Source organism: Brachyhypopomus gauderio, unplaced genomic scaffold, assembly GCF_052324685.1.
Source record: "Brachyhypopomus gauderio isolate BG-103 unplaced genomic scaffold, BGAUD_0.2 sc45, whole genome shotgun sequence".
NCBI classification, from domain to species: domain Eukaryota; kingdom Metazoa; phylum Chordata; class Actinopteri; order Gymnotiformes; family Hypopomidae; genus Brachyhypopomus; species Brachyhypopomus gauderio.
In genome coordinates, this window is record NW_027506871.1 from 1,461,181 (window position 1) to 1,483,864 (window position 22,684).

At 40.2% G+C, this 22,684-nt stretch overlaps 1 protein-coding gene across 6 annotated transcripts in view; it reads left to right on the forward strand.

Moving 5' to 3' along the window:
* Nucleotides 1-18,162, forward strand: part of LOC143486724 (ribonuclease inhibitor-like) — a 139,079-nt gene extending 120,917 nt beyond the window's left edge. For 4 of the 6 annotated variants that reach the window (XM_076986100.1, XM_076986098.1, XM_076986103.1 and 1 more), the window contains 7 exons: nucleotides 11,178-11,351; nucleotides 11,480-11,656; nucleotides 11,742-11,915; nucleotides 12,549-12,722; nucleotides 14,869-15,045; nucleotides 17,045-17,218; nucleotides 17,726-18,162. In XM_076986100.1, the coding sequence (XP_076842215.1) occupies nucleotides 11,178-11,351; nucleotides 11,480-11,656; nucleotides 11,742-11,915; nucleotides 12,549-12,722; nucleotides 14,869-15,045; nucleotides 17,045-17,218; nucleotides 17,726-17,882 (1,207 nt within the window). In that variant the 3' untranslated portion in view covers nucleotides 17,883-18,162. The remainder of the gene's footprint in view (nucleotides 1-11,177; nucleotides 11,352-11,479; nucleotides 11,657-11,741; nucleotides 11,916-12,548; nucleotides 12,723-14,868; nucleotides 15,046-17,044; nucleotides 17,219-17,725) is intronic. The other 2 variants (XM_076986101.1, XM_076986104.1) reach the window with 2 other exon arrangements.
* Nucleotides 18,163-22,684: the final 4,522 nt, after the last annotated feature.

A 22,684-nucleotide genomic window follows, 5' to 3' on the forward strand; every position in this document is an offset into this window, starting at 1 on the left:
TGCTCGTTCCGGACGGGATTAAAATCACAGAGGACCCCCCGTAAAAGAGAAAATTACCCCAGGACCCCCTGAGAAACTAATCCCGTCCGGATAGGGCTATAGTCTGGCAATTTTCAGCAGCAGTATTGCACTTAAGGCTTCTATCTTGTGGACTGTTGGTTGTTCAACAGTAATTGAATGTGTTTTTTAAAATGGTATCTTTTGATGAGTTTATTACACAATGTTTTCTTTTAACTTTTTGAATCCTGCACCTGACAAATAACCCAAAGTATAAAAAAACTAATACTAGAACTAATGAAAACTAAAACTAAGCTTTAAAAAAATTATTAAAACTAATAAAAACTAACAAACATGCTCTAAAAATGAATTAAAACTAACTGAATTAGGAAAAAAAGTCACAATGAAATAAAAACTAAACTATAATGAAAAATCCAAAACTATTATAACCTTGCAACACAGGCTGAATATCATATTCTTGTGTACACAGGATAAAACAAAAGTGCTTCAGCCAAGATAGGGAATATGAAAAGTGTTCAAAAGTGTTGCAGAATACAGAAAAAAAGTTAGCAACAACAAAAACAGGTTGCTTGGGGAGGGACATATCTGAGGGTTGATAACAACCTATGAGGCTTCTAGAGGTTTCTGGCAAAAAATACAAGCTGGTCTACATTATCTGGCTTTAAAGCTGCCCTTTTACATGTGACTATGTTGCCACCTGTGCTAAAACCCTCTCAGAGGGGGAGCTTGTGGCCTGAATGCACAAGTACTGTTTTGTCAGTTTGCTTACTCTGGGGAAATTCTTTTGATAGACTTTCAATCAATCCAGAGGATCTGAGTCCTTGTCAACATCTGGAGACAGAAGGTAGTTTTCGAGCTCCCTCTCAACTGCCTGCTGTGCACTCTGGCCTGTTGTACTGGTAGCGGTGGGACTCTTTGAAAAAAGTTAGCCAGAGTCCTCTTTGCTTTCTTGGCTGGTGGCACTGCTGACAGTACTCCCATAGAGCTGTACTACAACAACTCTCTCTGCTGTCAGCATCTCCAACACGGCTCTGTCTTTGATGTGTGCAATCTTCTCCTGAGTATTCTGAAGCAAGCCATGTTAAGTAGATCATCCATTGCTGTATCATCATACTTTTCGTTGAGATATCCCATCACTGTTGTCTCTATGGTCCGGGTGAGCTCCATGTCATCCTCTGCTTCCTTCAAGATGGAGGTGTTAAAGAGATGAATGACACACTGACATAGGACTCACCAGACAAGGCATCAGTGAATTCAAGCAGTGGGCTCAGAGCTGCATCTATAGACTCTAAAATGTTCACATCTTGCCAGGTGGAAACCAGCATCCTGGTCTTCTTGTCCTTTGAGAGGACCTCTGTGATGGCTCTTTTCTGCTCCAGAACCCATTTCACAATTTTTTGACGGGAGCCCCATAGTGTTGGTGTCTCACTCATGAGCTTGTGGTTTGGAGTTAAACTCCTCCTGGGCAGCTGCAAGGTCCCACTTTTTCTTCCAAGAGAAGGAGAAGGCAGCCACTACCTTTTTACAGACTCCAATTGCTCTGTCCACTCGCTTGTCTTGGTTAGCTTTCTCTGTAGATAGAGAGAGAAAGAATGTTGCAATGTACAGTTTTTTCACTCATTTGTATTATCCTTACAGTAAAATTGCATTTATCCTGCTTATGCACATTTCTTGTTATTTTAGACTTGATTTGTCATGGCCTGGCGGTAGGGAACTGGGGCCTCATGTACAAAGACTTGCGTGGATTTCTTACTAAAAATTGGCATACGTACAAATCCAGAAAATGGTGTACGCATTAAAAAATCCGGATGTATCAAAACGTCTGTACGCTGGAATCCACGCACATTTCTTTTGTACATCCCAATAAACGTGGAATTGAGCGCACACAGTGACACGCACCCCTATAAATATGCAAATTCATTTAAATTTGCCCTGTACCGGAGAAGTTTGCTCTCTGATCTATCACAAACCATGTCTAAATGGGGAAAAAAGAGGAACTTCACAGAATGTGAAAGTAGAGATGCTCCTGAATGAGGTAGAGGTGCGGAAAAAATGTTTGTTTGGCATGTTGTGGCATTACGGCAAAGCGCAAAAGGTCTGAGTGGGACAGCGTGTGTGAAGCTTTAAATGTTGTGGGGTCAGAATAATGCACACTGGCAGAATAATATAATGCACCTAAAAAATATCAGTGATGCGCTCACTAGCTTCAGCGACTCAATAAAAGAATTGGTTAAAATTTGCGCAATCGCCCTTTCCACGACTGACCGGGTGGAGAATGAAGAGAATTGTATCTCTGATCCCGGTCAGTCTGTGGATTACAAAGGGTCATCAGTCACGTCTTGAGCACGTAGCTGCTGTTTCCTAAGTAATTTAACAATTACCCATGTTTAAAATGAATTATTCTAAGCTGGAAATGTCAAATGCTTTTATTTAAATGCTTACATTTTGTTGCTTACACTGTAAAAAAAAAAAGACGTAAAAAAACGGTAACATGTCCAGCAGCAAAAGTTGCCAAACAGTTACTGTAAAATTACAGTAAAATACCACACATAATTCAACAATGAATTACTGTAAAATTACAGATATGTATTTATTCTTTGTAATTTCACAGCCAAATTCAAGTAAAATTACAGATTTTCGTTGTAAGAAAACAGCTAGAATGTTAAAATAACAGCATAATTAGGTTACTTCATGGCATTATTTAAACAATCTACAAATGAACTTGTCAAAGTACGGTAAAAAGTAAAATAACAAAAATATATATATTCAAATTAACTCAATTTACTGTCATTTAAATCTTATTAAAATGTGTCAACAGAGGTAATCTGTGAATATATGTTCATATCCTATAAACTTACAGTGGATAACTGTTAAATGTTTGTTGATCAACCCAAAAACTCTTACAATGTACTGTTTATCAATGAGATTTCAACATTAAAATAATTGGATTTTGCTTTTTAAATAGACAAAAATAATGTAAAATTATATATTTTTAACCCTACATAAAAGTCTATGGTTAGTGTGTTCAAAGATCTATGCTTTCATTTCATGTGATAATATTCACAGACAACAACTATATACTATAATAAAAAACAATATCATGTTAAGATAAACCAAAAGTTTTGTAGTTTCAAAAGTTGTGTTTAATTTAACATCCAGTGGTCCAATAAATATGCTACTCTTTCCTATTGATTTACGGTGTTTGGGATGTATTAACATCTTAAGTTTCTGTTAAAACTACCAATATTACAATACATTTCTGTAAACATAAATATTTTTGTGGTTATTTTGGTCTTTAAATTCCAGCTTACATGAACATTTTACAGTTACCTTTTATTTCAGAATGGTGTACTTACATAAATTAACAAACAACATTTGTAAAAAAAAAAAAAAAAAAAGCAATAATAAAAGCTCAGCCATAATACATACTTTCAATCTCTTTATTTTGACAGTTAAACTTCAACAATCATAACAACTGAACTGACTAAAAAAATATAAAAAACACAAAAAGATGGTTACTATGGATTTTTAAAATGTTCTCGAAGTTGAAAAGATTTATATTAAATGGGGTTCTAAACTATAAACAATAATGTGAACTAACAGTACTAGTTATCCTATATCATTCTCAGTTTATTGTGTCATATGGACTGTAGCAGCATGTGCCAATTAAAATATTCAGATTACGATTGCTTGGGAAAAATGTTTCTTTGTTTCATTTACACACCCAGTAGAAAATCAACAACTTGAAAAATTTAGCTACACTGAATATGCTTCTACAACTAGAACTTTTAATTGGCTAATACAAAGCACAAGGGCTAATCACAGAATCTAATACTGCAGTAATCGTTACAGATCATAAAAGAGCTTACACACAGTTGTTTAAGGCATTTTCAACAGTAACAGTAAGATGGTAAGGGTGCTGTATGAAACAATCACATCAAATATCTCATAGAACAACATCACTTCATTATCACTGTGCACTTGTTGTGTTCAGTCCTAGTTCACTCACTGTTAGCTGTCACTACATAACAGGTCATCATTAACTTTATCCAAAAAGATGTCGTATTAGGACACATCCAGAAGGAAGAAAATTCCATAACTCCAGGTTTTGAACATTATGGCAGTTTCGCTCAATGATCTTGTTAGGCATCATTAAACCAGTGCCCACTGCCGCATCCTGTAGGCCAGGGATGTCAAAGTCAAATACACCGAGGGCCAAAAAAACAAATTTGCTACAAGCCGAGGGCCGGACTGGTTCAATGTTTATTAAAACATATTGAAATGATTGCACATAGCCTATTGAACCAAGACCTAACACAGTGTATATTATTTAATGTTTAAATGAATAAAGCAATATTTTCTTATGGATCTGTCAGTAATTTCAAGTGAAAACATTTTTCAACAGGCAAACAGATCACATGAAGAAAAATCACATGAAGACACACAGAAGACACACAGGTTTACCTTTTACCTCCGTGAACATGTACTCTGCCTCCCACCTGGCTTGAAACCCGTTCTCAGTGTCCACCTTACGTTTAGTCATTTTTGAGAAGGGGGATAGCTGAACGTTGATGTCTGCTCTGACTGCTGATTTAGGTTTATACTTTCGCGAGTGACCATAGTGCACGACTCCGAATTTTAATGTTGCTTTGTGTTGCAGGTTTGAAAAGTGCTGCAATTTAGGCTAAAGTACTTGAAAATGGTTTAAATTGTAACTACTTCATTTCACAACAAATATCTGTCTGACTGAACAGTTCTCTTGTATTACGTTAACAAATACGAGCCTCTTGTAATTCCAGGACGAAACATGAGAGAACGTGAAGACGTTAAGATTGGGGAAAATAAACAACCATTAAATAATGTGAATAAAAAGCGAATTATTTCGAGTATATGTATAAATATTTAACATATTTAAGTTTAACGTGCTGGAAAATATTGAAATGGACCTTTAAAGTGACGTACAAGTGCTTGAATTCCACCTTATAAAGGTGTATGAACCCTGCAGACATGACTTTGTTCATTGCGCTGGCGGAGCCACTGCGATTACGTCATTTTCGCCGCGCGGACCCTCGCGACGCTTCGCGCTGCATGACTTCGCGGGCTACCGTTGCATTGTGGGGAATGTAGTGTTTGTGCGTACAAAACACCATCGGGCGGCTGTGGCCTGCGGACCGGTTCTAATAGTAATTCAATATCATCCAGGGGGCCATAGATAATCAATTCGCGGGCCGGATCTGGCTCGCGGGCCTTGACTTTGACATATGTGCTGTAGGCTATATAGTAATTATGGGACATCATGTGCACTTTTTAATCAATTTAGAATGCATAACATTGTAATGTAAAATGCAAAACAATTCTGAAATCACAATAACCCCAAATATCAGACAGTTTTGTTTGACATCCAGAAAGATATGAGGCATGTTGGTCAGAATTGGGCCTGATTTTGGCAGCTGTGTATGGTTTTGACTCATACATTTTTACAGGGCTTGCAGCTGTAAAGTTTTTGCCCCATTATTCAGTTTCTAAAGTAAACCCATCCATTTCTGACCAGGCTTTTATTGGAGTTTGTGATTGCTTAAAGTGGAACAACTTTCAAAGTGACTGCACATAAGCTCATCATGGGACCATTTAAAAGTCATACAAATTTTTGTATACATAACCAGAAAACATAGCTGTTTATCAAGTTAAGTAGTGAAATAGTATTACTCATACTGGTGCCTTGATTTGTGTGCACATACTCGTCTTGAAAGAGGAGTTAGCAAAGAACGTAGTAGAGGTGAAACAAGTGTAGATAGGGTGATGTGTCTGAAGATAGAAGTAGAAGGTCTGATGTTGAATGTTGCCAGTGGTTATGCTCCACAGGTTGGATGTGAGGAAGAGGAAAAAGAGACGTTTTGGAAGGATCTAGATGAAGTGATAGAAAGTATTTCCAGTGAAGAGAGAGTGGTGATTGGAACAGACCTAAATGGACATGGTGAAGGAAACAGAGGAGATGAGGAAGCAATAGGTAGGTTTGGTGTCAAGGAAAGGAACCAGGAAGGACAGATGGTGGTGGATTCTGCCAAGAGGTTGGAAATGGCTGTAGTCTACACTTAATTCCAAAAAGGAACATAGGGTGACCTATGAGAGTGGAGGGAGGAGTACACAAGTAGACTACATTCTGTGTATTTGACGAAACACGACAGAGATTGGGGACTGTAAGATTGTGACAGGAGAGAGCATGGCCAAACAGCATCGTATGGTGGTGTGTAGAATGACTGTTGTTGTGAAGAAGAGGAAAACGTCAAACCAGAGAAGAAGACCAAATGGTGAAAACTGAAGAAGGAAGGAATGTGGTAAAGAGTTAATAGAGGAGCTGTTAAAGGCGCTGGGTTAGACTTGTTAAGGATAGGAATGGTAATGTTTTAACAAGTGAGGAGAGTGTGATGAGAAGATGGAAGGAGTACTTTGAGGAGCTAATGAATGAAGAAAACAAAATGGAACAAAGAGTAGAGTTTGGAAAGTTTTGGAGGGGATGAAGAAGGGAAGGCAGATGGACCTGATGACATACCAGTGGAGGTACGGAAATCTCTACGAGAGAGAGCAGTGAGGTCTTTGACTCAACTATTCAATGGTACAGTTGAGAGTGAGAAAATGCCAGAGGAATTGAGGAGAGGTGTGCTGGTACCCATTTTTAAGAACAAGGGTGATGTACAGAGTTGTAACACCTACAATGGAATTAAGTTGATGAGCCACACAATAAAGATCTGGGAGAGAGTTGTAGAAGCTAGACTTGGACTAGAGGGAACTATTTGTGAGCAGCAGGGTGTCATGCCAAGAAAGAGCACCACAGATGCCAACTTTGCTTTGAGGATGGACAAGTACCGGTAGGGTCAGAAAGAACTCCACTGAGTGCTGTCTGCTTTTAGAGATTGTCAAAGCAAGCTATGAACAAAAGGGAAAGATCTGACTTATTTTAATGTTCCCTCATTCCGTACATGGAAAAAACACTACCACACTAGCAAAGGATGCTGGCTTGCGTTATTTTTAAGGAGACTGCCGGTCTAATGAATTTACATTTCAACACTTTAATAATAATTCAGACGATACAGTGGTATTCAAGAGAAAAATTTTAATTTGTCTCGTAGAGAAATTTCTTTTAGATCCGGGGTTCCATATAGGGTATAAGAGCATGGCTGAGACTGCAGATTGACGACATGATTTCAGTGGTGTATAGAATTTCTCTATGAAAAGAATGAATGGAGTTTTTCTAAAGATTGTCTGTTGCATCCTGTGGTAATAAAAAATTCCAAGGTCATTAAAGACTTGTAAGCTAATGCTACTGTGCACTGAATTTATTATTAGATTGGCAGTCTCCTTAAAAACACAATACACACATTTTATTACTATGCCATTAGGGGTGCACGATATGGACTAGAATTGCAATGTGCGATAACATTGTTGGATATCCCGATTCGATGTGAAAACACGATAAATTAAGATTTAAATACAGAAATGTAATGTCTCTCTGAACAGCAGCACGTTAATTTGTTTAGTTTTTTACTGTGTAATGAATCCAGAATAATTCCAAATATTTTGCAGGTTTATTCAACAATAGATGAAATCTAAAATTAGACACGTGTACAAGTAATAATAGTGCAAACATTTTGTGCGGTGCAAGGCTGTGTTCTCTCAACATTTAGTAATAATAAATAATAATAAAACAAATGAATAAATACATAAGTAAATAATAGAAAAATAAGGTTAAAAAATAGATGAAATAAAATACAAACAAAAGCTCCTTTCTGGTAATAGCACAAACTTATTATAGCTAGAGCTCAGCATCACAGAAGCAACATAAAAGCACAAAAACTTGCAGATTTTTCTAAAAGTTAGGTATACTCTGTAAAATGCTGTTTGTCTGTACAACCTAAAAAAATATTAAAAGTATTTATTTAAAGTTGATTAAACACTTGGCCTGGCTGTGCTCATTTTTTCCTGGACTAATCTATCTTTATACTTTTGAACGGCGGAAGCGTTCATACTTGCTGCGTCATGTGGTAGTATAAAGAAACACCACTCAAAAACAGGGGAAGGAACATTTACCTGATGAATTTTAATGTTGCTTTGTGTTCCACGTTTGAAAAGTGTTGGAATTTAGGCTAAAGTACTTGAAAATGTTTTAAATTGTAACTACTTCGTTTCACAACAAATATCTGTCTGACTGAACAGTTCTCTTGCATTATGTTAAGCCTCTTGTAATTCCAGGACGAAACGTGAGAGAACGTGAAGACGTTAAGATTGGGTGTTTTGAAAATAAACCACCATTAAATAATGTGATAAAAAAACACCATGAACAGATTAAAATAAAATGGTTAAAACACGTTTGAAACCAAAACTACTATAACACAATGCGCCAGACATCAACTTGTCGTCAGAATGCTACTCATAATAAAATAACTAAACACTCCTGGCAAAGCAGCGATTTGTGAAAAAATAAAACTAAGACGTACCTTTATTGATATTGAACACAGACACTTGGCGTGAACTGGTGCTTCTGTGCTTCGGTGCTTCAGTCGGTCTCGCCTTTACCTGCGATTCTGTGATAACTGAACGTAACGTCTCCAGGCAACTGGCACTCAAATTCAAACTAGTGATTCTCGGCATTCATTGGCTGAACAGACCACACACCCACGATTCTGTCCAATCACCACACAGAACTGTTTTCTGATCTGTTTCCTGATGGATGAATGGATGGATGGATCGATCTCTTCTCTCTCTCTCTCTCTCTCTCTCTCTCTCTCTCTCTCTCTGTCTGTCTGTCTCTCTCTCTCTCTCACACGCACGCACACACACACACACACACACACACACACACACACATTTCTCTGACCCCCCTCCGCAAACTTATTGCTATATATTGCAAAGTTTTAACAGGTTATCTTATGGGCCTTTCTGAAAAAAATCTCCTAATGCCTTATATCATTGCGCCTCCTCAGAAAAAGCCCTTGATTGCCCGGGATTGAGGATTGAGGCACCAAATATTTTATATTATTCACTTGCTTGAGCAGAGTGGAGCAGTATTGCGTTCTAAACTTGTTGCTTTAAATGTCATTTTAAAAAATGGCTGTTGTTCAGTACTTTGTGTATGTGATTCAATTTACAGCTGGTTTGGTAGCAGAGTTATTAATGTATATTTAGAGAATTGGAAATGGGAAATTTAACAATATTTTACTTCAAATCTTAATTCACTATAATTCCAGCTTTGGTCAAATGTAGATGTTAGGCTGCTGTTTTTGGTTAAATATAATTTCTTTGATAACATGGAATTTTAATATGCCATGAATTTACTGTTTGAAAATGGAAAATTACTGTGAAGTTACAATAGGCATTGTTCAGTGTTTTTACACTGAAAACTGCATTTTTACACTGATAACTACTAAATTAACACTCAAGACCCTTACAAAAATATACAATCCTGTTATAAAACAAGAAATTCTTTTAATTTAAATTTACAGACTTTGACCGTATATTTAAAGGAGTTTTCTTAAAAAAAGTAATTTTCCTGTATTTTACAGGTATATTCTCTTATTATGAAAAAGACAGAAAAATACTGTATTTATTTACAGTAAAAATCTTTTTTAAAATTTGTTTTTTTTACAGTGTACCAAGAAGCCCCCCATCACGCACTCTGCTAGCTTGTAATCTTATCCCAACCATGCAGTTTGTAAGGACGTACGAATCATTGGGTTGATCCAGGCCAACTACATTAGTAAGGCACATTTTTGCATCACAGATTATTTGCACGTTTATGGAATTAAAGTGCTTTCTATTCACATAAGCAAATTCCTCCTCAGATGGTGCCTTTATAGAAATGTGTGTGCAGTCAATCGCTCCGATTACATACTATCGCTGCAAATTGCGCTTTAATGTTTGCCTGGTCAACCGCTTCATATGGGAACTTTATATAACTAGCTGACATGCAGATGATCCCATCCAAAACAGCTGGCATGGCCCGGCTCAAAGATGACTGGGATATCCCCTACCGGTCTGCCAGTTCTCTTTGAAATGAGCCAGTTGCCAGGAAGCCGAGCGTTGCTGGCAATGCGCGACTCCTCGCGTTTCTCTCTCCAAAACTGGACCCAACTCAACACAAGAGGACAGTTCTTGGAAATCTGAAACGGCTTTTAAGCCAGTCATCATCATGGGCTAAAGAATCATAATGGTCACGGAAAACGCTGCTCTCGGCGAATTCAGCCATTATCAATATCTTCCAGTAATGCCAACGCTGCCATCTTCCAAGAACTCCAGCACAACATTTAATGCATGTTTATATAATCTAGGCTAAGTGGAAACACATTGAATGATTATTTCAGTAAGGCAGTGAAATTGTCTGATTAATTTACTGTTTAATTTTCTGATTAATTTACTTTATTTTACCCAGTAAGGGCTTACGACAATGTGTGCGTGAAGGATATCGTAATAGTTGTAATTTCAATACATCACCTCTAAGTGTTGCTAATTGACGAAAACACATTAGAAACATGCGTACGCCAGAGATGAACTGCAAGAGGTCCTAACTGCAAGTAAGTATCATATTCCGTGAGAGCAGGAGCGAGATGAAGATCAAAGGGGGATTGGAAGTAGCCGATGTAGGTTGTGCGAATGTGCATGCGTGCGTGTCTGTGTGTTTGTACGCGAATGTTTGTGTGTGCGTGCGTGTTTGTGCATGCATGTGTTTGTGCATGCGTGCGTGTCTTTGTGTTTGTACGCGTATGTTTGTGTGTGCGTGCGTGTTTGTGCATGCATGTGTTTGTGCATGCGTGCGTGTCTGTGTGTTTGTACGCGTATGTTTGTGTGTGCGTGCGTGTTTGTGCATGTCTGTGTGTTTGTGTGTGTTTGTGTGTTTGAGTTTGTGCACATGTTTGTGTGTGTGTATGTGTTTGAGTGGGTGTGCATGTGTTTGTGTTCATGCATGTGTTTACTTGCACATGATTGTGGGTGTGTATTTGTGTGTGTTTGTGTATGTGTGTGCGTTTGTAATTGTGTGTGTGTGTGTGTGTGTGTTTGAGTTTGTGTGTGGGTATGTATGATTTATGAGCATATGTGAGTGCACATGTTTGTGTCCATGTATTTGTGTACGCTTGTGTTTGTGAGTGTTTTTCTCCTTCTCTCTACAGTCTGTCTAACTGCAGTATTAGAGAGGAAGGCTGTGCTGCTCTGTGTTCAGCTCTGAAGAAAAACCCCTCACACCTGAGAGAGCTGAATCTGGACTCCAATAATCCAAGAGACTCAGGAGTGAAGCAGCTCTCTGATCTACTGGAGGATCCACACTGTAAACTGGAGAAACTACAGTGAGTTACTGGAGTACTGTTGATAGACACACACATGAGAGATTATGTGCATCTGTGTGTGTGTGTGTGAGTGTGTGTGTGTGTGTGTGTGTTCAAGTACACTGACGTATTTTTCTCCTTCTCTCTAGTCTGTCTTACTGCATGATTACAAAGGAAGGCTGTGATGATCTGTGTTCAGCTCTGAAGAATAACCCCTCATCACACATGAGAGTGCTGAACCTGCACAACAATAAATCAGTAGACTCAAGACTGGAAAAACTGTCTGCTCTACTGGAGTATCCACACTGTAAACTGGAGATACTAGAGTGAGTTACTGGACTACTGATTATAGACACACATGAGAGAGTGTGTTCTCTAAGTACACTAAGGTGTTTTTCTCCTTCTCTCTAGTTTGACTGACTGCAGTATTACACAGGAAGGCTGTGTTGCTCTGTGTTCAGCTCTGAAGAAAAACCCCTCACACCTGAGAGAGCTGAATCTGAACCACAATAAACCAGGAGACTCAGGAGTGAAGCAGCTCTCTGATCTACTGGAGGATCCACACTGTAAACTGGAGAAACTAGAGTGAGTTACTGGACTACTGATTATAGACACACATGAGAGAGTGTGTACATATGTGTGTGTGTGTGTGTGTGTGTGTGTGTGTGTGTGTGTGTGTGTGTGTGTGTGTGTGCGCGCAGGGCTCCATGACTGTGCCCCTATCACAAAATCCTTGTACCCCCCTGGCCCCCCTAAATGAGGCACAGTGTGAAATATCGTTTTGTGAATGACAATAAAGCAGTAGCAGTTTTGGCAACTTGGTGATTTTGTTGCTACACTTAATGAATTAAACTAAATTATTCGGACCCTCTAACAGACATACTGGTTCCAGTCTGGTCTACCAGTTCAGATGGTCTAGAACCTCCACTATATATTACTTTGGAACCTAGAAAAAGTTATTGGCCCCTGATTTTTTTTTTTTGTTTTAGGAGCCACTGGCTCCTTCAATAATTTTTTTGTCTGGAACTCTGGTGTGTGTGTGTGTTGTTCCTGTGTGAGTGTGTGTGTGCACTTTTGTTTTCCAATGTCACATGTGTTGAGCCCTACGTATACTGTGTGCGTATGTGTGTGTGTGTGTGTGTGTGTGTGCGCGCGCGTGTGTGTGTGTGTGTGTTGACCTCTAAGTACACTGAGGTGTTTTTCTCCTTCTCTCTACAGTCTGTCTGGCTGCAGTATTACAGAGCAAGGCTGTGCTGCTCTGTGTTCAGCTCTGAAGAAAAACCCAGCACACCTGAGAGAGCTGAACCTGAATAACAATAAACCAGGAGACTCAGGAGTGAAGCAGCTCTCTGCTCTACTGGAGGATCCACACTGTACACTGGAGAAACTAGAGTGAGTTACTGTACTACTGTATATTTATAGATACACACAAAGAGTTTGTGCTGCTGTCAGAATGCCTTATCACCAGGTCTAAGGAGTCAAAGTGTTCCCCTACAATAAAAACACTGAGAAGAATGAGATTTATTATGGGCAGATCCAGAGTCAGAATCAGTAAGACATTCCAGGGTTGATAAGATGGTTAATTCAAAGAGAGAGAGATGTGATTCATGTGAATTACAGAGTTAGACATTTTAAACACAATATTCACTGAACTTTGAACAAGAAACACTGACCTGAACAGCAACACATCAAACAACAACCAGCCAACAAACATAGGAAATGGATGGCTTAAATACAAGACATTAAGTAGAAACTAAACAAGGAACACATGAGATCTGTTACAAGGGGCGGGGTTGGTTACAAATGACCTGGACGAAAACAAAAACATGACAGACAGAAGAGGGCCGGTGACAGATGTGACAGTACATTAGCAGTAGCAGTGTCCAGTATTAGTAGCGTCTAGTCTGGTATTATCAGTGTCCGATAGTAGTAGTGTCCAGTATTAGTAGTGTCTAGTCTGGTATTATCAGTGTCCGATAGTAGTAGTGTCCAGTATTAGTAGTGTCTAGTCTGGTATTATCAGTGTCCGATAGTAGTAATGTCCAGTATTAGTAGTGTATGGTCTGGTATTATCAGTGTCCGATAGTAGTAGTGTCCAGTATTAGTAGTGTATGGTCTGGTATTATCAGTGTCCGATAGTAGTAGTGTCCAGTATTAGTAGTGTCTAGTCTGGTATTATCAGTGTCTGATAGTAGTAGTGTCCAGTATTAGTAGTGTATGGTCTGGTATTATCAGTGTCCGATAGTAGTAGTGTCCAGTATTAGTAGTGTATGGTCTGGTATCATCAGTGTTCGATAGTAGTAGTGTCCAGTATTAGTAATGGCTAGTCTGGTATTATCAGTGTCCGATAGTAGTAGTGTCCAGTATTAGTAATGTCTAGTCTTGTGTTATCAGTGTCTGGTAGTAGTAGTGTCCAGTATTAGTAGTGTCTAGTCTGGTATTATCAGTGTCCGATAGTAGTAGTGTCCAGTATTAGTAATGTCTAGTCTGGTGTTATCAGTGTCCGATAGTAGTAGTGTCCAGTATTAGTAATGTCTAGTCTGGTGTTATCAGTGTCCGATAGTAGTAGTGTCCAGTATTAGTAGCGTCTAGTCTGGTATTATCAGTGTCCGATAGTAGTAGTGTCCAGTATTAGTAATGTCTAGTCTGGTGTTATCAGTGTCTGATAGTAGTAGTGTCCAGTATTAGTAGTGTATGGTCTGGTATTATCAGTGTCCGATAGTAGTAGTGTCCAGTATTAGTAGTGTCTAGTCTGGTATTATCAGTGTCCAATAGTAGTAGTGTCCAGTATTAGTAGCGTCTAGTCTGGTATTATCAGTGTCTGATAGTAGTAGTGTCCAGTATTAGTAGCGTCTAGTCTGGTATTATCAGTGTCTGATAGTAGTAGTGTCCAGTATTAGTAGTGTCTAGTCTGGTATTATCAGTGTCTGATAGTAGTAGTGTCCAGTATTAGTAGTGTCTAGTCTGGTATTATCAGTGTCCGATAGTAGTAGTGTCCAGTATTAGTAATGTCTAGTCTGGTGTTATCAGTGTCCGATAGTAGTAGTGTCCAGTATTAGTAATGTCTAGTCTGGTGTTATCAGTGTCCGATAGTAGTAGTGTCCAGTATTAGTAGCGTCTAGTCTGGTATTATCAGTGTCCGATAGTAGTAGTGTCCAGTATTGGTAATGTCTAGTCTGGTGTTATCAGTGTCTGATAGTAGTAGTGTCCAGTATTAGTAGTGTATGGTCTGGTATTATCAGTGTCCGATAGTAGTAGTGTCCAGTATTAGTAGTATCTAGTCTGGTATTATCAGTGTCCGATAGTAATGCATGCGTGCGTAAAGCCCTAATCATACTGTATGTGGATGTGTTGAGCTCTAAGTACTGTGTGTGCATCTTTGTGTTCCAATGTCACATGTGTTGGGCCCTGTGTGTGTGTGTGTGTGTGTGTGTGTGTGTGTGTGTGTGTGTGTGTGTGTGTGTGTGTGTGTGTGTGTGTGTGTGTGTGTGTGTTGATCTCTAAGTACACTGAGGTGTTTTTCTCCTTCTCTCTACAGTCTGTCTAGCTGCAGTATTACAGAGGAAGGCTGTGCTGCTCTGTGTTCAGCTCTGAAGAAAAACCCCTCATCACACCTGAGAGAGCTGAATCTGAATAACAATAAACCAGGAGACTCAGGAGTGAAGCAGCTCTCTGATCTACTGGAGGATCAAAACTATAAACTGGAGAAACTAGAGTGAGTTACTGGACTACAGCTTATAGACACAGACACACGTGAGAAATTGTGTGCATCTGTGTTGGTGTGGGTGTGTGTGTATGTGTTGATCTCTAAGTCATGGGTTAAAGTTCTCCGTCACTACGATGGATTTCCATCATTTGATTTTTTGGAGGGGAAAAATCTGTCAAATCAATAAACCACACACGCGCGTGATATCTGTTTTGTGGCCGAAATATGATTCTCACTGGCGCTCATCAGTGCTGGATGGATGACGGTGGTGTAATTTGATTGACTTTCGGGTCATCCCGCCTTCAGATTTTCGGACATTACGTAGAAAAGTTACCTCCCTCCTTATATTTTCTCGAGTGACCGTGTATCCGAAACAATATGTGGTAGTATAAACACCCCTCAAAAACAGGGGAAGGAACATTTAACTGACGAATTTTAATGTTGCATTGTGTTCCAGGTTTGAAAAGTGCTGGAATTTAGGCTATAGTACTTGAAAACGCTTGCAATTGTAACTACTTCGTTTCACAACAAATATCTGTCTGACTGAACAGTTCTCCTGTATTACGTTAACAAATACAAGCCTCTTGTAATTCCAGGACGAAACATGAGAGAACGTGAAGATGTTCAGATTGGGCTTTTTGAAAATAAACAAGTAACATAATACAGGAAGATGATAAAATCCTGCACCTAACATCCGGAGTCATGCAACAGGCTTGGCTACCAACGACTATGATCTAATAATACCTACTACTATGCCCATGACCCATCGTCTCAACTATTCAATACTAATAAGAAGACAAGATAGATTTCACACACCCTATGCACACACTAGTTGCTTGAACAGAACACAGCAGCAGCTACAATCTGATACTGGCTCAACAAGGATCCAGAAGCACATTAAATAATGTGATAAAGCGAATCATTTCGAATCATTTCGAGTATATGTATAAATATTTAACTTAAGTTTAACGTGCTGGGAAATATTGAAATGGACCTTTAAAGTGACGTACAAGTGCTTGAATTCCACCTTGTAATGGTGTATGAACTCCGCAAACATGACTACACCGCCGTCATCCATCCAGCGCTGATGAGTACCAGTGAGAGAATCATGTATGTGTATATAATCGAGGGTCCGCGCGCCGAAAATGATGTAATCGCGGTGGCTCCACCCGTGCACGAGAGCCTCGCGCTCTGGCGATTCGCGAGGTCGTGCACCTCTCGAATTTTGTAACTGCACGCGCCACGCTTCACTGCAATTAACTAATCATTAAATATTCATTTGTTCATTCATTTTGAATATTAAAATGTCATATCCATACTATAAAGTGACTACATTTTAATTTTTGTTTGAATTTGTAGTGAAATATAGAAGTTATGGTTATTTATACTGAAGAATCTCTCCACCGATCACAGACTTCTCTTCATTTAGCTTTAATACAGTCGGAGAAAATAGGCGCATTTCTTCCATTTAAAATGTCAACTTTTTATTTCTAAGCCAATTAACATGGATGGTGCTGTTCTGTTTGTATTGAAAAGCTCTATCCAGCCATTTTTGGATATTAAAATTTTTTGTAACATACCTACTTAAATCAGGTAATCTTACTGCTTATGTTTTTGCGATAGTGAATTTGATAAAAACAAGAGAGCTTCATACCTTTTAAAACTCACCAGGATTCACTAAATTTGACTTGATCTTTAAATAATTTTCTGGAAGAGCAGCCCCAGATAACTCCATTATATAAACATTTATGTACATTTATTGCTCAGGTGTTGCATTTTGTTGCTTCATAAATTCTCTCTTCTCTCCTTACACAGACTGTTTAGATAAATATACTTTATAAATGTGTTTATTGTGTAGAATTGGGCAAAAGAGGCCTTGTCCCAACTACACCACATTGTCAGTAATTGCTGGCATTGTCTTTTGCCAGGAAAAATTTTCAGTCAAATTAAAATTTCTTGCTTTAACCCATGCTCTAAGTACACTGAGGTGTTTTTCTTCTCTCTACAGACTGTCTAAATGCAGTATTAGAGAGGAAGGCTTTGATGCTCTGTGTTCAGCTCTGAAGAAAAACCCCTCACACCTGAGAGAGCTGAATCTGAACCACAATAAACCAGGAGACTCAGGAGTGAAGCAGCTCTCTGCTCTACTGGAGGATCCACACTGTAAACTGGAGAAACTAGAGTGAGTTACTGGACTACTGTTTATAGACACACATGAGAGGGAGTGTACATCTGTGTGTGTGTGTGTGTGTGTGTGTGTGTGTGTGTGTGTGTGTGTGTGTGTGTGTGTGTGTGTGTGTGTGTGTGTGTGTGTGTATGCTTGCATGTGTGTAAAAAAATTTTAATTAACCGTATTTGTCCATCATGATTATCACCCTAATTGAAATTTGTCCTCTGCATTTACACATCTGTGCAGTTTTAACACACACACACACTAGTGATTGCTCAAGGGCACCTCAGTCATGGCCTCAGGTTTGGGAATCGAACCCACGACCCTCCGGTCAGACTATGACTGCTCAAGACATATTCATACCCCAGACATGTTCATGTGGAAATGTGTGTGCGCACATATGTGTTCCAATGTCACATGTGTTGAGCCCTAAGTATACTGTGTATGTATGTGTGTGTGTGTGTGTGTGTGTATGTGTGTGTGTGTGTGTGTGTGTGTGTGTGTGTGTGTACACTGAAGTACACTGAAGTGTTTTTCTCCTCTCTACAGTCTGTCTTGGTGCAGTATTACAGAGGAAGGATGTGTTGCTCTGTGTTCAGCTCTGAAGAAAAACACCTCATCACACCCGAGAGAGCTGAACCTGGACTACAATAAATCAGGATTGAAGACCTGTTGAAATAAGCATAAAGCAGGCAGAGGCACTAAAGGGGAAATCCAAAAGAGGAGAGAACAAGACCAACAGGACAACCCATGTAGAACAGATCAGAATAAATGCTCTGTGTGAAATGTCGGCAACACTTCGCAAAGAGTATACAGTCATGGCCAAAAGTTTTGACAATGATACATTTACTACATTGTTACATCCAGGGTGGACAGCAAAGTAGAAATTTCATTGTACAGGGAAGCTTGCTCCTTACTGTGCATATGACAATAAAGCTTTGAATCCTTGAATATTATTTTTTACAAAGTCTACTGCTTCAGTTTTTATAATGGCAATTTGCATATATTCCAGAATGTTATAAAGAGTGATCAGCTTAACAGCAATTAATTGCAAAGTCAATATTTGCCTAGAAAATGAACTTTATCCCCCAAAACACATTTCAACTTCATTGCAGCCCTGCCTTAAAAGGACCAGCTAACATCGTTTCAGTGATTGCTCCATTAACACAGGTGTGGGTGGTGTTGAGGACAGGGCTGGAGATCAATGTCATGATTAAGTAAAAATGACACCACTGGACACTTTAAAAGGAGGCTGGTGCTTGGCATCATTGTTTCTCTTCTGTTAACCATGGTTATCTCTAAAGAAACACGTGCAGTCATCATGGCACTGCACAAAAATGGCCTAACAGGGAAGAGTATCGCAGCTAGAAAGATTGCACCTCAGTCAACAAAAGAAGTTGATTGAGAAGTTGATTGAGAACGGAGAATTGCAGAGGTCCTGAAGAAGAACGGTCAACACTGCAAATATTGACTTGCTGCATTACCTCATTCTAACTGTCCATAAAAGCTTTTGTTTCTCATAATACGATTGCAATTATATTTCTGTATGTGATAAAAAACATCTGACAAATACACATAACAACCAGAGGGCAGCAGATCATGTGAAAATATAATATTTGTGTCATTCTCAAAACTTTTGGCCATGACTAGAGAAAGTATATATAATGGCTTCGTGATGAGAAACAGGTGAGGGCTAATACTGAGGGAAGGAGGAACGGGTCAGCTGACACAGAGAATTCTGGGAGTTGCAGTCTCCTGGGTTGAGCTGAATGACAACTAACCTGTTTCTCTTTCTCTAACCATCCAAGGAGAGTTTACTGAACAGCAGCTGATGTAGTCAACTCCCCTACCACTGGACTGCAGTCCTTAAAATGGGCCAAAACTAATTTTCAAAATTCACATCAGCAGTGTGAATGTGAAGGACTGGTGGTGTTTTCAATGTGGTGTGGGTGGATGTGAATGTGAAGGACGGGTGGTGTTCACTGTGGTGTGGGTGGATGTGAATATGAAGGACGGGTGGTGTTCACTGTGGTGTGGGTGGATGTGAATGTGAAGGACGGGTGGTGTTCACTGTGGTGTGGGTGGATGTGAATGTGAAGGACGGGTGGTGTTCACTGTGGTGTGGGTGGATGTGAATATGAAGGACGGGTGGTGTTCACTGTGGTGTGGGTGGATGAAGCAGAGACAGAAGCACTGCTGAGAGACCATGTCCCAGATCCCCTTCAGCCTAGAGTCCTGCACCGGGTCGGGTATCCGCGGGTATGGGCAAATAGATGCCGAAACGGGTGGGTTTTACACATACCGCAATTTTACGGGTTGGTATGCGGGCGGGTAAGTTAAATACGGGTGGGTATGCGGGCGGGTAAGTTAAATAAGTGGTCATTTTTATTAGGCTTTTATTTGCTACGTAATGAACCCGGGCACGGGTGGGTAACGGGTAGAATATTAACGGGTGTAGGGGTTTCACCTACTAATCCTTTAAAGTAGATATAATTTGTTTTACCTTAATTATTAATCAGTCTCATTCATTTAGAATCAGTCTCATATTCTAATTATACCAGAACCACAAGTTTAGTTATCAACTAAAGGTAATTGTTTGGTATCTGAAGGATTTAACTATGAATTCTTTGGAGGTTTTGGCATCAACCACTTTTGAATGACGTCAACACAGACAATTTGGTGAAAATAAATGATACATTTATTTAAAACCAACTATTCTAAAACAAACAGCATCAACAAGGATCAGTACATTTACGGTGAAGACTGGGTATCTAGTGTGTGTGTGTGTGTGTGTGTGTGTGTGTGTGTGTGTGTAAAAAGGGGAGGAGAGTAATGTGTGCACGCGCTTGTGCGCGTGTGAGGAGGCGGGAGTTGTAGTTTCAGTTCTCCTATAGAGAACAAAGCAACTAAAATGGCGCCGACTTTAAACAGTAGATCAGCGTGACTGTATGTTAATGAGCTCAGCTGGTTTATTCCAACGTGGTCAGAACAGAGAGTAATGGAGCTGGCTTAATAACTAAAAATTAATGTGATGTCTGAGAACGGGGAAAACTACAAGTTGTCAATTAATCAGATAAATAAAAGATGGTGGCATGCACAGCAAAGAACTTTAGATCCATCTAGCTCTTCACAGGTATTCTTGATAGAAGCCTTGTCCCTGAGACTGCTGTCAAAAAACTTTCACAAGCTTTTGATCGGTTTCTCCGAGATTGTCGGGATTGGTGTTCCTGCGATAGAGAAGCAGAACATCTCTACCACCGTGTCTCTCTTTAAGACTGTAGTGATATGGCCGTACCAGACAGTAATTCCGACTACGCCACCCCCGAGGGTATAAGCTACCGAGAGACAGTGGATTTTGATCCTCCAACCTCCCAAAATTAGTCCCAAATTACCCGGGTTCCCACACACTTCAGGTTCTTGCAATACACAGAGACAGGGTCAGAATAGAAATGTTTATTAATAACAATGTCAATTTATAAATCTATTTAAAACCCACACTCCCAAACACACACACCGACTCACTCACACATTGGGTATACTCAGCTCCAAATCACACAACTCCAAAATGGCAAATAACTCAAATAAAGAACAAAAGAAATATTATGGGTCTTATGTCTACCCTCCCCAGAGAATGACTGAGCACACCAAGCAGCAGCACGATAATCCCCCAAAACCCAGTGATCACACCCAAGAGTTTACACACTTGATACAGATAGTACACCCCAGCGGGCACCGCAGATATCACCCCCCAACAAGGGCACCACAAACGGCCCAACCACCCCCCAGGAGGAACCCAAGGCCCAACGAAAATGAAACCAAAGAAACAAAGCAAATCCACACAGCAAGAAATTAACCAAACCAAAGCAATAAACACAAGAACTGGATACCCACTTACACACACACGCACGCCCACACACACGCACCCGCACCTACACACACGCACACACACACACACATTGTCGTGCGCAGGGAACGACACTCGGCCCCGCTCACCGTAATGCCGCCGTTGGCGGGGTCAACACCATGTGCGAGTGCACTATAATAACACATAAAACTAGCAGCAGAACAACAGCCGGAGCGAAGCCCAGCACCGCGCGGCTGATGGTAGGTCCGGTAGAGAGAGAGAGAGAGAAGCTGGAACCACCCGGTAACCTATAACAAACCAAGCGACCAGATTAGCCAACCCCTCCATAATTACTGCGCCTGGTGCGGCGATATTAAAACGCTACTTACCCCAATCCAGTGTGACTAGACGCCCAACCCGAGTGCTAGTCTCGGAGGTAACAGGCACAAATATGGAGCCTACAGGGGAGGACGAAACGTTAGCCTCGACGCTATAAACGGTAGCATTTAGCGAATACGTGACCAAGTGATCACCTACCAAACCACGAGGAGCCCACGAATTAGATAACCCGCTGTAATGGGTTACCAGCGCGTAGCGCAGAACACGAGAACTTCTCAACGCCACGGCAGAAAGCTGGCCACTGAGTGAATCACCTGAACACACATAACGCTAGCATTAGCAAGTGATAACTAACCTAGCCTTCAATGCCCGGAGAAAGCAATTTACGTACCTCCAGAAAAGTGTAGTTTAAACGAGCCCAACACAGCCTCAGCAGAAATTGCCCACAGATGAACAAACAGCAAACTAATGCCGATGACCGGACAGAACGGCGTAGGGCAGCCAGAACGTGCATCTGGCAGTGTCGGCGCCCTGAATTTAAAGCCCAGCCCTACGTGGGATACCCGAGCAGCGCGATGACGCAACCAATGACGCGACGTGGCTGCAGCACCCGTAGTGGTGCCGAAGCACCACTACAAGACCAAGGATCTTGATTTGGATGGTTTGAATGACATCCTGGCCCATGTCATCAAACTCTCCAGTCCTGCTAAGAGCCATCTGCCTCCAGGCACAGACTCTGTGGTCACAGTCAGGTCGTCCATGAAGGCACGAATTGGTGGTTGGCAGACCCCAGACTTGGACTTTGGACCTCTGCACTCTGGCTCCTCAGCTTTCACAAGCATATTCATAGCCAGGGCAAACAGGATCACTGAGCCTGTGATGATTCCCTTCTCCAACCAATATAACAATAATACACATACAACAATATCATAATCTACAGTAAAAAACACTATGATTTAATAATCTGTCTTCAAACATCATACATTTTTCATACGTACCAACAGTTGAGCCGGTTACCATGAGTTACAAACAGAAATCTACCACAAATTCACATCAATGATTAATGCTAAAGTCAAAGTCAAATTTATTTATATAGCATTTTTCACAACACATGTTGTCACAAAGCAGCTTTACAATCGTATGGGTCCAGATCCCTAATGAGCAAGCCAAAGGCGACAGTGGCGAGGAAAAACACCCTATAGGGTGGGGATTAGGAAGAAACCTCGGGAGGACCAAGACTCAAAAGGGAACCCATCTTCCATTGGGCGGCCCATTAGCACAAGTCCGTGGTCGCA